Source organism: Felis catus, chromosome B1 (assembly GCF_018350175.1).
Source record: "Felis catus isolate Fca126 chromosome B1, F.catus_Fca126_mat1.0, whole genome shotgun sequence".
In the NCBI taxonomy this organism is placed as follows: Eukaryota; Metazoa; Chordata; class Mammalia; order Carnivora; family Felidae; genus Felis; species Felis catus.
Genome location: NC_058371.1, coordinates 191353420 through 191369775, shown reverse-complemented (window position 1 = coordinate 191369775; position 16356 = coordinate 191353420). Strand labels below are relative to the sequence as shown.

Sequence of the window (16356 nt, the reverse complement as noted above, 5' to 3'; positions counted from 1 at the left end):
ATGTGTATTCTTTGGAATATGTAGGATATTTACATAAAATTACACAAGGTCTATTCACAGAACTTCCATCCTTTCCTCTCTGCCTCATCTACGTCACCCCCTTATAGGTAACCATGCTGTTAGTTTTTATCTTTCCTGCTTTGTTTTTGCAAACCAGAATATATTTCTAACCCTTTGCTATTATAAATAATGCCCTCAATGAAAAACCTTGAACATATATACACATATATTCTCTCCATATAAAACAGAGAGGTGGACATGAACAAGATCTTAGCAAAGCCATACAAGTCTTGAAAATAAACTTAAATTTTGTTCTTCATGTAATAGAAAACTAAGAGGAAGATTTTAAATACAGAAGTAATGTAAGCTTTACTTTATTCAATCTGAGCATGAGAATACAATTTTGGCAAACTGATAAATTCAAAGTTATGTTAAGATATTTATTATGAAAGTTATCTCTTCAGAAGGAAAACAGATGAAATTACAAAGAGAACTAAAATCTGATGTCACTTAGAAACCATGTGGTGCTAAAGTGGCCAATTTAGTATCAAACTATAACAAATATTCAGGAAAAATGTAATGGCCACAAAGGAAGTTGATCTTTTCTTCCTTTCTGTCCTTCTTTCTTTTTATGCTTCATACAACTAATTATGTTAGCCAAGTGATGGTTTGTTTACATGGCAACATTTATGGAACATCTGACTGCAAAGAGCATGATTTTTTGTGATATTCTTTATAAGACAGAAAAATGAAAAATCCAGTTCATATATTCTGCAACAATTATATTTCTTGCCACTCTATAATCTCGACTATAGAAAAAGCTTTCAATAGCCTCTTGATTTTTAAGTAACTGAGGCAACCTTCATATAGTTCCTCAAACATAACTCACTTGTTCCTGCTTTTATTGATTTCTGATATTTTTGTCTTTGTATCTGTTATTTCTTCTACCTGGAATGTCTTGCCCTCAGATCTTCATATGGAGAACTTCTCATTATTCAAGTCTCTGCTCAAACTCATTTCCTCAAGAAGGCCTTACCTAAATAATCTGATCTAAATACCTGACCATCTTACCTAAAATAATCTTCCTAGTCACTCTTGATATCTTGCTTATTGATTCTTTTGGAAAATAAGGGGCACACTGACAGGCATATTTTAAAATGTTACAAATAACTTCTGGAAATGAAAAATGTAATAACAAATTAGAAACTCAAGATACAGGTTAAGCAGTGATTAGAATAGCTCAAGAGAGAATTAGTGAATTTGGAGATTGTTCTAAATAAACTAATCAAGATGCAACACAAGGAGACAAAGAGGTGGAATATATAAAAGAGAAGATAAGAGACAGGATAGAATGAGAGTATCCAAAATATGTCTCAGTAGATTTTGACAGGTGATAAAATGAGAGCTACAATACATTTGAAAAGATAATGGCTAAAAATATAACAATTGATGAAAGATATTTGGCCTGTTAATAGAAACCACATGATTAACAATCAGAATAAAGTAAAACTACACCCAAACATATCCCAGACAACCTGCAGAACACCATAAACAAAACAGAGAAAGAGGCAAAGACAGAGACACTAGAAGTACAGAGTATGAAGATTACCTATAAAGGAAAGATGATGAGTTGAAGTTTTAGTAACAATGGAAGCCAAGACACTATCAGCACTGCTAAGTGCTGAAAAAAAAATAATTGTCAGTCTAAACTAGTATACCCAGAAAAATTATCTTTGAAGAACATACATTAAATATAAAAAGAATCAGGGTGCCTGGGTGGCTCAGTCGGTTCAGCACCTGACTCTTGGTTTCAGCTCAGGTCATGATCCAAGGGTTGTCAGATCAAGCCCTGCGTCAGGCTCCATGCTGAGCATGGAAGCCTGCTTATTAAGATGCTCTCTCTCTCTCTTTCCCTCTGCCCTTCTCCCCCGCCTGCATGCTCTCTAAAATTAAAAAAACAAAAAAAGGAGAAGGAGAAGGAGAAGGAGAAGGAGAAGGAGAAGGAGAAGAAGAAGAAGGAGGAGGAGGAGGAGGAGGAGGAGGAGGAGGAGGAGGAGGAGGAAGAGGAGGAGGAAAGAAGAAGAAAGAGATGAAGTAGTAGTAGAAGAAACTGAAAAAAACCTTGGAGTTCACTATCAATAGAATTAAAAGAATTAAAATTTCTGTTCCCAGAGTAAATCTGAGATATGAGATAAAGGAAGGAATGGTGAGCAAAGGAAATGGTCATCATATATGTAAAGCTAAACAAAAATTGATAATATAAAACAAATAGTTATAATCAGATTAGATTATTTAGATTAGGTTAGATTGTGGTGTGATAAAAAGAGAAGTAAAGTTCTGATAAAATGGCTGTATGTGTTGGGATAGGTGACAAGTTAAGATACTCTAAGTTCTTTACATTAAGTGTTCAGTTAATTACACACTAAAAAATTTCTAGCATAACCACTAACAGAATAGCAAGAGAGTATATAACTTCAAAATCAGCAAAGAAAAAAAAGTGAAATAAAGGAAAAAATGAAACCTAAAAGAAAATAATGAAGGAGGGGAAAGAGCTAAACAAACAAAGTACAAAATAAGATGGTGGAAACAAATAATTAGAAGGGTGAGAAGTGCTACAAAAGAACACAAGCTGCTATAAGAAAATATAATAAGAGACCCAAACTAAATTTTGGTGGGAATTAATAAGAATGTGTACACATGTGTATGTGTGCATGCAATTTAGGAAGTGTGGAGGAGGTTTTCTTAGAGACATGGTGTTTAAAAGACTTGAAAAAAGCCAAGTTTTATTTAGAATAAATTGGTGTGGGTAGAGAGTGGCTTCTACAAAAAGGCAATGGTATGTGTGAATGTTCTGAGGCCTGAGCGTATGACATATTGAAGAAAATGAGAAAAAGCCAGAATGAGGACTAAAACAAAAGAGATTTTTTAGATTTTATCCTAAGGACAATGAGAAGCCATTAAAAGGTTTTAAGCAGTGGACTGGTTTGCCTTGATTTGGAATTTTTAAGTATCTTCTATCCCTAGAGTCAGGGAGTATTAGTTTGAAAAGGGCATGGATAATCTAGATATATTATGTTTTCTTCTTCAGTTTAAATAAAATATGGTATAACCTTAAGCATAGAACATAACATTTTCCTCCATGTCTTTAGCCTTGGAAAACAAAAGCTCAGCATAGAAATCAAGACGAGTCATTTTATGGCCTTCACTGGTAGACACAGAAATATCTTCTGAATTCTGTATTCTCCTAATAGAACAGCAAAAGACTTCATTTACTGTAAACATAATACCATAAAACCATAATGGCTCTCTTAATGACAGTTTAACATCTCAGCTGACAGCTTCACCCACCTTAATCTTAGCCAAGAAACCAGACTAGTAGTGACAGTAACACCAGCAAAGGATACTTAATAACAACTAAACATATCACTGAAATTCATATAATTTATTCAATGCAGTCTCCTATTGCTCACTTGAAGCCTAATTGATATTAATCTCATACATAATTTTTTTTTTTTTTAAAGAAAATCTTATTCAAACTAGGAGCTATGATTTCCAAAGGTTAGTTTACTGGTAGCAGTGTGAAGTAGTAATTAAAAAAAAAAAAAATTTTTTTTTTTTTTTTTTACTTATTTATTGCCAATTAGCTTGAGGGGAAATAATTCTAAAAGTGCCAAGACATTACAAGGCAGTGCAACAACTAATGTTCACCATGACACTTAATGTACCATATGTTGTTTATGAAAGTATTAGGGTATTTCAGGGTATTTTCCATCTAGAATGTTTAAAATAAAAAAAATTCACTGCTAAAAAATCATAAATCGAATGACCAAGTCTTAGTTCTCATTTTTGTCAGTAGCATTTGAAATCAATGATGATTTTTTTAAAAATGTTTTTATTTTTAGAGAGAGACAGAGTGTGAGTCAGGGAGGGGCAGAAAGAGGGAGACACAGAAACAGAAGCAGGCTCCAGGCTCTGAGCTGTCAGCAGAGCCCGATGCAGGGCTCGAACTCACAAACTGTGAGATCATGACCTGAGCTCAAGTCAGACGCTTAACTGACTGACCCACCCAGGAGCCCCTACAATGACGATTTTTAATCCAATACGTCATACATCATACATGTAGTAGGAATACAAAAATGAAGAGAGAGGTTCCTGCTTCCAAAAGATATATTATAGTGGAAAGATAAACATGGAAACAATGGCAATGCAACGAGAAATTTACTATAATGAAAGCTCTACCAGAATATCCACTGGACTTCATGGCAGAAATCTATACCAAGGGCCAATGACACGCTGTTTCATCTCTGCCCACATTTGATCTTGTTTTGTATAGGACTGGTAAGCTCTTCCTGTATTTTGGAATTTAGAAGGTTTTTACTTTGGGCCTGGATTAAAGCGGAAATTTAAAAAAATGATATGCTAACGTCATTTCTACCTGTTTTTAACAGTGTGCCAGGGCAAAAAAGAATCACTGGTACAAGCAATGCATGACTTACTTCTTCCCAGTTTCTGAGGTTCAGAGTATTTATACAAATCTGTAGAAATGAAAGTACACAAAGAAATATCTCTAATATTTGAAACACCTGGCTGGAATGTACAATGGAGAGATAAATGGGAATGTTTCCTTTGGGGTAACTATATTTTAAGTTAGTCTAGAGTTTGTGGAAGAGAGGGCAGGAAAATGATGAATATGGAAACTGACTTATGAAGAACAATCAAAAAGATGAAAAGATTTCCATGGAAAACATAAGTTTAGAGAGACATAATAGTTTCAATAAATATTTACAGCACTAGTAGAAGGACTAAATTGCTGCAGATGGGAGGAAAAACTCTTAAAGATTAGCATGGAAAACAGAAGTCTTAAAGATAAAATAATTTCTATAAATTATTTATAGTACTGTTAAGTAAAACATTGTTGCAGATAGAAAAAATGAAAATGAAGGATGGCTATTTCAGATATATGACCTTAATTGTCAGAGCTGTCAAACAAAGATTTTTTGCAAGTATTTACTGTCAATCAGCGGTTGAATTACCATCTCTTACAGTAGAGAATAAAAGAACCCTATACTGGGGCAGAGGCTGGATAGGATATTCTTTTGAGTATCTTTTTTTTTTGCTTAAATGGCTAATTCTTTTCTGCCAACTGTTTTTGCCTATTCTTCTACATAGTTGTGTTTTTCTCGTTTGCTGCAGTTTTGTTCTGTTAGTTGAATGGTTGCCAGTTACATCAGTTATAAATACTATCTCCATTTGAGGCTTGAATTTTCACTCTGTTCATAGTGCCTTTATAATACTTAAGTTCATTTCAATACAATAAAATTTACAACATTGCTATAGGGATTGTTATTCTTGCATCTTAAGAAATTCTTCCTTCTTATTTTGAGTTTGGTAGGATGTAATTGTTTATATTTTCTTTCAGTTTTTCTTTTCACATTTAATCCTTGAGCCCACTTGAATTACTTTTGTGAGTGGTGTAAAATAGGAATCATCTTTTTTCGTTATGGGGTACTACAATGGGTAACCAGTTCCCCTGGAACCATTAATTCAATTCATCTTTCCCAGTGATTTATAATGACATCTGTGTCTTGTACCAGATTCCACCAATGTTTGCAGAGTTTCCGGATTGCTAATTTGTTCTACTCATTTTTATATGGCCAGCAGAACCACGTTTTAACTTTACTGCACCAAGTAAGTGTTCATACGTTTTAGAGTGACTCCCTCAGCCACCCTTAGTTTTTCTTAGCTCTTTAAGTATTGCTCATAAATTTTAGGATTGGCAAGTCATTTCTGACAATAAACCCTATGAGAATTTTAAACATTTTTTTTTCCAACGTTTATTTATTTTTGGGACAGAGAGAGACAGAGCATGAACGGGGGAGGGGCAGAGAGAGAGGGAGACACAGAATCGGAAACAGGCTCCAGGCTCCGAGCCATCAGCCCAGAGCCTGACGCGGGGCTCGAACTCCCGGACCGCGAGATCGTGACCTGGCTGAAGTCGGACGCTTAACCGACTGCGCCACCCAGGCGCCCCTAAACCCTATGAGAATTTTAACGGGAATGAATGAATCTGTAAACATATTAAGCATGAAATGCCATCTTTTAGAGTCTGTCCATCCATTTAAAATACAATTGCTTATTTTGGGAGTCTTATTTGTGTCCTTCACTAGTTTTATGTTATCCATAAGGTTTTAAATGGTTTATTAGTTTCATTCTTAGATGTTTTGGTGCATTTACTGCTTTTGTTGCTATTGTAAATAAGATTTTTTAAACACAGGATTGTCTAACTAGGTGGTTGCTGATATGCAGTAATATATACTGATCTTGTGAGCAGTACCTTTTTGGAGCTTTTTATCAGTTCTGATAAAAGTTATCCTATTCTTTCATAACTTCTACATCCATAACCATATTATTTATAAGCCACCACAATTTTGTTCATTCTTTCCTTATAACACATTATTTATTATTCCTTATTTTCATACTTCCATTTTTTTCTCATCATGTTACAGAAGTCAGGACTTCTTATGGTCAGGGAAAATGTTGAAAATTGGCAACAGTGTACATTGTTGTCTTGTCCATTACTTTAACTCATTAGGTTACAATATTTTTGGTAGTGCCAGTGCCCATTTACTGTTAATTTTTATAAGTATTTTTTATTATAAATGTATCAGCTTTTGTAGAATTTTTTAATGTATATATTAGGATGATACATTTCTTTTTTCTTTTTCTTGGTAATGTGGAAAATCATGGAGGTTTTTCAAATGTGGACTCATCCATGCCTCCCTGTCATTATTTATTATGTTTTTACACTTCACTGTATTCAATTTGCTAGTATTTATTTAGGATGTTTGCACCTATGTTTGTAAGTAAGACTCGTTTGCAAATTTCTTTCTTTTGCTATTCTGTCTGGTTTTGGTATTAAGATTAGATCAATATTTCTTTCTTTTCTATTCTTTAAGATAGTCTACAAAAGACAAAAATTATCTGTTGCTTTAACTATATGAACCTTATAAAACCATTTGTGTTTGATAATTTTTTTTTTAAATATTGTTTTTAATGTTTATTTATTTTTGAGACAGAGAGAGACAGAGCATGAATGGGGGAGGGTCAGAGAGAGAGAGGGAGACACAGACAGAATCCGAAACAGGCTCCAGGCTCTGAGCTGTCAGCACAGAGCCTGACGCGGGGCTTGAACTCACGAACCGCAAGATCATGACCTGAGCCGAAGTCGGATGCTCAACCGACTGAGCCACCCAGGCGCCCCTGTGTTTGATAATTTAAAGATTAATAAGTTACACTAACTGCCTATAAATTGTCTACATTACTTACGGTTAGATTAGGTATTAAACTTATGGATTACATGATCTAATTTGAATAAATCAACTCACAAAATGAACAATGGGCTTAAATGAGTACTGTTAAGACATAAAGTGAGAATAATATGAAAAATGTAAGCACTAGCAAATAAACAAAGGAAAAACACTGCTACTGCTAGTGTGAGCACTTTATTGATTATAGGTAAGAACAGTGAATTCAGGCCAAAAATTTTAATTCTTAAGAAAACCATTTAAAATATGGATTTATAGCTTCTATCATGACTAATAAAATTCTCCCAAAGTCTATACTGTGTAATAAGATACTGGCAGTGAAGTCATGATTAGCAAGACATTTAACAATTTTTAAATTGTTAAATCTTTACTTCAACCTTAAAAATTTTAATTTGTGGAAAGATTAGTGCAGATATTGATGTGTATACATACACACACAAATCCACACATAAATGCCTCAAAGGATATATGCTCCATTTTTTTTTTTTTTAAAGATTTGGTGTACAAGTATGCAAAGTTAGAGCCTACCCATCTATACCATAGCAGAGTGGTTTTATTAAAAAAATCTAATTTCATTACTGTCCACTTGAAGCAATCTAGCAGCTCTCTGTGGTCCTAAGAAAGAAAATCTTATTATTTCCTACATAGCTTTCTCATAATCTGATCCTTATTTCTTTGGCTTAATCTATTAACATTCTCTCCCTTGCTCTCTATGGCACAAGCCACATTAGACTAAATGGTTCCTATCCTGAAGTATGAGCACTGAAATTACATAAGACAAGAAGTCATCCCCCCAAATTGTCAAGAAAACTATTTACGGTATAGATTTATATATACTATCATTACTGATGGTTTTCAACCATCAGATGAAAAGGATTTTCACACACATATTTGTGCACTTTGCTGAGAATAGCACAGTCATTTAAATAATTTACTTGTTTTCTACATATAGTTGGGTCTGCCTTATCACTTAAGTTCACAGAATCACAGAATGTAAAGATTGGAAATTTACTTTTAAAATGTCATTTATTCCAGCCATTCATCTGATGCTTTTGTAAACCTCTAATGATAAGGCAACCACTTTCCACTTGGAGAGATGTCTGATCCTTAGAAATATTCTTTCTTTTTTTAAAAAAAATTTTTTTTCAACGTTTTTTATTTATTTTTGGGACAGAGAGAGACAGAGCATGAACGGGGGAGGGGCAGAGAGAGAGGGAGACACAGAATCTGAAACAGGCTCCAGGCTGAGCCATCAGCCCAGAGCCTGACGCGGGTCTCGAACTCCCGGACCGCGAGATCGTGACCTGGCTGAAGTCGGACGCTTAACCGACTGCGTCACCCAGGCGCCCCAGAAATATTCTTTCATAAATGGATCTGAAATCTGTTTCCATCTAATTTCCAGATCCTAAATCTACTCCTGGGTTATTCAAAGAAAGTTCCATCCTACTTTAGTCTAATGGCCATACAAATATTTACAGATCACTATGTTACTGCTAAGGCTTCTCTTCTGTGGTAGTAAGGAACAGGAGGTACAGAGTATGGAGGCCAGGGTTTGGCTATCTTTTATGAGTTGGTTAGCTCATATTTGACTTTCACATTGCTCTAATTAGTTTGTTATTATTACTGCCAAGTAACAAATGAGGAAACTAATGCTCCAATAGGTAAAGTTACCTTTTCAAGTAAGTTGCAGAGCTGAGATTTCAACTACAAGTTTGTTAGACACCAAAGGCTATGTTTCAGTATTGTTACAACACTGAACTGCCTCCCACAAAGAGCTCAAAGAGGGTATGAAACATGGAAGAGCAAAAAGAAAGCAAGCAAAACTCTAAAAATCCTATACTTTCTAACTTCCAAAATTCTATGTATTGATGTATTTTTTCCTCAGGACTTATGATGTGTCATCTTGGACCTGTCTCTTATAAACTAATTATTATCTTAATATTTCTCAGATTTTTCTATATAAACACCCATGACCCAAAATTAGGGAAGCAAAAAGAGAAAATTATTTCCATATTTCATCCCCTTTCAATTTTAATCTGTCTCATATAATGAAAAGACTATCTTTTTAAACACTGACTAGGTACTCTTCTTTAGAACTCCAAAACACACTGCCTTCTGTGATCAAACTTAATGCTGATATTTTCCTGTCTTCAAGGATTGACAACACGATCCCTAACTTGTGTTAACAAAAGACACTTGCTCTCTTCTCCAGGCAAAGCTTATTTGGCATCTGCCACAAGCATTTAAAAGGCCCTTCCTTCCTTTCCTCTGTGAATCATCACTCTTCCTTCAATTAAGTATTAGATAAGTCCAACATACCTTTCATCATTCAGGACTCCTATGAAAAATGTATCTCTATATAGTTAACTGTGTGATTATATTATATTTATCACATATATTAACTTTTCTCTTTCCCAGTTACATTATAAGTAATTGATGAAAAATCAATTTACTTTTATTTTTCACTTAAGTATAAAAAACTGAACAAGTGCTTAATTAATATTCTCAGCTGTACATTTTAAAAATATGTTTTTATGGGATGCCTGGGTGGCTCAGTTGGTTAGGCATCCGACTCTTGGTTTCAGCTCAGGTCATGATCTCATAGTCGTGAGTTCAAGCCTCGCATTGGGCTCTGCTCTGACAGTGCAGAGTATGCTTGGGATTCTCTCTTTTCTCTCTCTCTCTCTCTCTCTCTCTCTCTCTCTCTCTCTCTCTGTCTCTCTCTCTCTCTCTCTCTCTCTCTCTCCTTCTCTTCCTCCCTCCCTCCCTCTCCCTCTCTTTCTTAGCGCTCTCTCTTTCTCTCTCCCTCCCTCCCTCCCTCTCTTTCTCTCTCTGACCCTCCCCTGCTCACTTGCTCTCTCAAAAAAAATAAAATTAAAAAAAATTTTTTTAATTAAATAAATAAAGAATACAAATGATTCTCTTACCATATACTTTATTATGAAAAGAGACAAAAAGTAATTCAAATTTCCTCTCATATAATAAAGTCAAATGCAATATAAAATTCAGCACTTCTCTCTAGTTCATATCACAGAGGCCAATTACACATAATATTACTTCTAAAATATATTTCTTTATGAATATAAGGTTTATATATATTAAATAATACTAAAACAAAGCATTATGTTTTACACACACACACATACACACACACACACACACACACAGTCTTACCTTGCTGAGTGTTTTGTTCTTGCATTCGATTCACAGTGAGGTCTAAGGGGCCTTCCTGCTCTTCCTGAAGGGAGTTTTCTGCTTGATTCATTTGGATACTTTTACATATTAGACTTGGTCCAATTGAACCATTTCTATTTTCTTGAATTTTACCGCTTTTTGAAATATACTCAATTGCAAACTGACGTATCATCTTTTTCATTAATTCCTGAGCAACTAAGGGAATGTTAGGATCACAGTTCTGAGGAAGATCTAGGGAAGAAATAAATATGATAAGCATTAAAAAAGAGAAATGCAAAATACCAACACTTAAATTTATTTTTATTAAAAATTAATGGTTTCAGAAGTCTTTTAGTTCAGTCCACAATGGCTAATGGTTTCTAGGACTTAGCAACAGAAACCTTGTAGATTTAATTAGTATTACATCAACCCAAAACTTAGCATATTTAATCATTTCTTAAAAACAAACACTTTTGGTTCCAAACTAAAATACAGACAAAGGATTAGAGAAGCAAAACAGCTTATTTTCAGTTTTAATTCAAAGGTATTCTACTAGATATTAAAACACAATGTGAACATAAATTGTAAGTAGGCAATTTCTATCTTAATATACAAAGTGCATGTATTAACTATTAAACAAAACATCTAAATTCTTATAACTATTACCATTAAAATTTTCAATTCTATCAAATGTGTATTCTATATAGAATCCTATATAGAATAACCTGAAGGTCATCAAAAATTTTTCTTTCCTCAGCTTACACTGAGAAATTCCAATCATAAAGAAAAGGTAAAGAACTCTACAGTGACACAGGCAGCTTCTACCAAGATTCAAGAATTGTTAGTATTTGACCATACTTAGTTTTTAAACTTTTTTGTTTGTTTGCAGAACCACTAAAAGCAAATTGTAGAATTATGACGTTTCACTCCTAAATATTTCAGCATGTATCTATTAAGACTCTCCTATAAAAACGGCAATACCATTATTGAGGGTCTTAATCAATTCTTGACCTCAAAACATGTTGATCTACTATAGCTATAATGAAGGTCAGCAATGATACACAATTCTGGTTGAACTTGTACAAGAGGTAAAACAACTGAATGATTTATATAAGAGGTGTGGAATAAGGACAGACTACTTGTAAACACAGTATAGTGATAAGGAGTTTTGGTATTGGGGAGACTAGGTAGTGGTGGTTTTTCTACACGCGTGCTTCTGGCCTCCAATCCTTTTATTTATTCTGCTCCTTCAGAGGTAGACCTATTGGTAAATTGGAAAGGATTAACTATGCAGATGTGATTAGGCTGCATACTTCTTCCTCTTAGAATTGAACCTTGAGATACTAAGCCTTTGCTCCTTAAATACCTTAACTCTTACCCAGGCAGATTAGTGTTATTTGAATAGGCATGCCTTGATCCAGGGCTGTCTGAGACTGAAGGATTAAGTCTCTTTAGTTTTGGGGTTCAGTATTAGCTGAAGCACATGTCTAAGAGATTTGAAGACAAGTTCCCCAAAACATCTACTGTTATAGATCCATGACTCTAAAATACAAGGGTGGGGGGGCGGCAGTTTGCCTGGGTGGCTCAGCTGGTTGAGTGTCTGACTCTTGATTTCAGTTCAGATCATGATCCCAGGGTCGTGGGACTGAACCCTGCATCAGGCCCCATGCTGAGTGTGGAGCCTGCTTAGGATTCTCTCTCTCTCTCTCTCTCTCATTCTCTCTCTCTCTCTCTCTCTCTCTCTCTCTCTCTCTCTCTCCATCCCCCAACAAGCTCTCTCGCCAGCTTGTGTATGCTCTCTCTCTAAAATAAAAAATTTGGATAAAAAATTTTTTTAAGTGCGAAATGGTTTAAAAACATGTACTATTTGGAGGTGAGGAGAAGCAACAAACTGTCTCTACCATGACCACTACCAAATCATAGCAAAATGTGATCTAGGCTGAAATGAATCTATTTATAGTCCCGTAGAAGTATCCATATATTTGATCACAGGGTACTGTTTTGGACCTGCTGGAGATGTTACATAATAAACATCCTGGTTATATTACCTCTTTCAAAACAAAAAAATTAAATTCTCAAAAAAACATCTGAGAGAAGGAACTGTGGATCTATAAAAAAACCCAACATTTTAGCCTTCACATTTATTCATTTAGAACCCAATAGGGAAGAGAGGCACTACTGTTTTTAGGTACTAGGGGGAAAAAAGGCGTAGCTATAGGTTGCAATCTTAGCCATGTTTATGAGCTCAGGGTAATCACATACTCCTCTACGTTTTAGTTTCTCTGTTCATAAAAATGGAAATAATAACAGAATCTTAGAAATCATAATAGAGCTTGCTCACAGGATATTTTAAAGTTACACAGGATCGGAGATAAAATACTGATTTCCTGTACTTGGCACATTTTAACAGTCTAGTAAACATTAGCTATTAAGATGCAGACTGAGCAGTTGTATTTTATTTAAGTCACAAACTGCCAAATAAGTAAAAATATTAACTAGGTTAGCATAAAATTATTAACTAATAGAAAAATAGAAAGGACCTAATTTCTAAGTACATGTAAATACTTTTTGGTCCAGAATAGGCGATATTAGCACATGTACCTTAAATGACGTGATTCACTAAAACAAGAAATTTTCATGTTGTATACATAGGGATTCCCAGTATGTATCATTTCTTGATGATTACCTACAGGAACTGTTGAAGGCTTCTGTGAACATTCTTTTCCATCTTTTTTCAAGCCTAATTTTGCTTTGTAATATGTGAGAAAAGGAGATACTTGATTTACTTCTAGGTATTTTGTTTAACTATCCTACAATTTATTGAATAATGTCAACTTATAAATTCAAAATAATTAAATTTACCAAAAAAAGAACAGAAACATATCTGGATTCATGTCATCTCCCTAGGGCTACAACTTGAGGGTTGAGTTTATAGCTAAGTTTAAAGCAGAATACATAATGCTGCCTATTCTTTTCATGTACTCAGTTTTGGCCCTTTGTATTGGGGAATATGTGTATGTTTAATTAATTACAAAAGAGAAAGACAAAGAGACCAAGAAAATGCTGCTGATTAGTCACTGAGCCTTTTAGATTATGTGCACAAGCAAATGAGCTAACTAGAGATACAGACCAGGAATCATAATGTTTTTAAAGGTCAGGCAAGTAATATTTGGCGAGAAGAGAGAATGCTGCCACATGGAAATAGTGTCTATTGCCCCAAGAAGACAAAAACAACTTTTTTCCCGTCTCCTCATTTTTCAAATTTAACTAATTCAAAGTTTAACAAGCTCTTTGTAATAGCCAGTTTCAAGATGCTTCCTCAATGATTCCAACTCCTGGTTTCATTCTGTTGTGTAATCTCTTCCATGTTACATCAGCTGTGGTATGGGTGATCAAGAGCATACTAAAGAAGCATGTCACTTCCAAGATTAAGTTATAAAAGAATAAAGTATCAAGTAACTCTTGAATGTTAGTGTTTCCTGTCCTCCCATACCCTCACTCCCCATCCCCTATTCTGTCCTTCAATCTCCCTTATTACTCACTCCAGAGGAGACCATACTGTTAGAAGCTCTATAGAGAGACTCACATGGAGAGGAACTGGTCTCCTGCAAACAACCAATGAATGAACTTGGAAGAAGATACTCTAGATCAATCAAATCCCAGATGACTGTAACCCTAGCTGACCCTTTGATTGCAGCCAAGTGAGAAACCACACTGGAAACATCCAGCTATGCTGCTCTGAGGGTCCCAGCTCAGAGAAAATGTGAGATAATAAATGTTTGCTATTTTAAACTGCCAAATTTTGGGGATAAATGGCAAAAATAAATAAAACAAATTTTGGTATGTGTTAGTTGAGATATTGCTGTAAGAAAAATGCATGTTTGGCTTTAGAACCAGGCAGTGGGCTTTGGGGAGAACTAACATTGTAAATTGAACAGTACGGAAGAAGTTGCTAATAGGAGCTTCATGGTCTTTGATAAGGTGTGTACAGTGAGGATTTGTAGGACAATGATGTAAATGTTATTGGAAAGTAGAGGAAAGAATATACTTATTTTGTAGTGGCAGAAAGTTCTATAACACTACTGTTTACAGTAACCTGGAGAGTAGAAAATGTAAGCAATAAATTAGGTGATCTATCTAGGGAAATTCCTAAGGAAAGTGTTGAGATGCCCTCTGGTCTCTTGCTAATTATATAAAATGTAAGAGGAGAGCTATACTAAAGGGAGTATTGTTAAACAAAAAGAAAACAGGTCTTGATTATTTTGAAATTTTTCAGTGTGTGTGTGTGTGTGTGTGTGTATTGTGTGTGTGTGTACACACACACAATACACACACATACATACATACATACATACATACATACATACATACATACAGCAAATGAGGCTAAAATGAAAAAAGGTTGAGCAAAGACCAAATCGGGGGAATAGCCAGGAACACGACTTCAAAAGGGTGGTTTTTCTTCCGATTTGACTCTCTTAATGTTGTGGGACTCATGTGAATTTTTAATTTTAATTTTTTTGTGAGTGGGGTGCATCATTTCTTTAAACAAAAGAACTCTGGAATTAACCAAATCTTTGCAGGAAGTGTCTATTCAAGAATATTAGCTAGATCTTGGTAAGAATAGTAAAAATGTTTTCAGTTGCTCTATTCCTACTCTCCCTTCCTACTTCTGAGGTAGCCTGTTCCCAGGCAAAGACAAACAATGTTATGGTTCTAGATATTTAAAGCGATCCCTGTCCAACCATCAGCTGACCACTAAGCTAACCAAGCAGAGATGTTACAGACACACAATACAAAGAATACTGACTTTAATGACTTCATAGAATAGATCAGAAAAGTTATTAAACAAACAAACAACAACATATAGCAACAACGAACTCTGAGGTGGAGAATAATCTGATTTCTACCAGTGCCAAACTGTAGTATTTAAAATATCCAGTTTTTTAAACAAAACATTATGAGAAATGCAAAAAAACAAATAAAAAACCAAACAAACAAACAAACAAAACAAGGAAATATGGCCCATACACACAGGAAGAAAACAGCCAACAGAAAATGTCTCTGAGGAAGCCCAGATGTTGAAATTACTGGACAAAAACTTAAAATCAGACATTTTCAATATATTAAAAAAACTAAAGGAAACCATGTATAAAGGAATAAAGGAAAGTATCAGGAGGATATCTCAGCAAATAAAAACAAAGTTTTTAAAAAGAACCAACTAGAAATTATTGAAAAGTACACTAATTAAAATGCATAATTTGGGGTGCCTGGGTGGCTCAGTCAGTTAAACATCTGACTTTGGCTCAGTTCATGATCTCACAGTTTGTGAGTTTGAGTCTCGCATCAGGCTTGCTGCTGTCAGCACAGAGCCCGCTTTGGATCTTCTGTTTCCCTCTCTCTCTGTCCCTCCCCCACTTGCACTCTTTCTCTCTCAAAAATAAATAAAACATTGAAAAAATAAAATAAAATAAAATGCAAAATTCACTAGGTTGGATACAACAACAGATCTGAACTGTCAAAAAAGAATCAATGAATTTGAAGATAGGCTCATTGATATTACCCATTCTGAGGAGAGAGAGAAAGTCCATTGATATTAGCCATTCTGAGAGAGAGAAAAGAAGGTAGGAAGAGTGGGAAGGAAGCAAAGAAGGAAAAAAGGAACGATGGACAGACGGGTGGTAGGTAGGTGAGGGGAGGGGGAGGGTAAAGGAAGGAAGGAGGAAGGAAAAAAAGAAAGAAAAATAAGAGTCTCAGAGACCTATGGAATACTATCAAATATACCAACATTACAAATGGTAGTCCTAGAAGGAGAGGAGAGAAAGAGGCACAAAGAATAGTGGAAGAAATGATGGCT

At 34.9% G+C, this 16356-nt stretch overlaps 1 protein-coding gene across 12 annotated transcripts in view; it reads right to left on the bottom strand.

The window, feature by feature from the left end:
* The window catches only part of LCORL (ligand dependent nuclear receptor corepressor like), a 166750-nt gene that overhangs the window by 47060 nt on the left and 103334 nt on the right, over positions 1-16356 (bottom strand). For all 12 annotated transcript variants that reach the window (XM_023253275.2, XM_045056553.1, XM_045056554.1 and 9 more), the window contains one exon: positions 10500-10751. In XM_023253275.2, coding sequence (XP_023109043.2) covers positions 10500-10751 — 252 coding nt within the window. The remainder of the gene's footprint in view (positions 1-10499; positions 10752-16356) is intronic.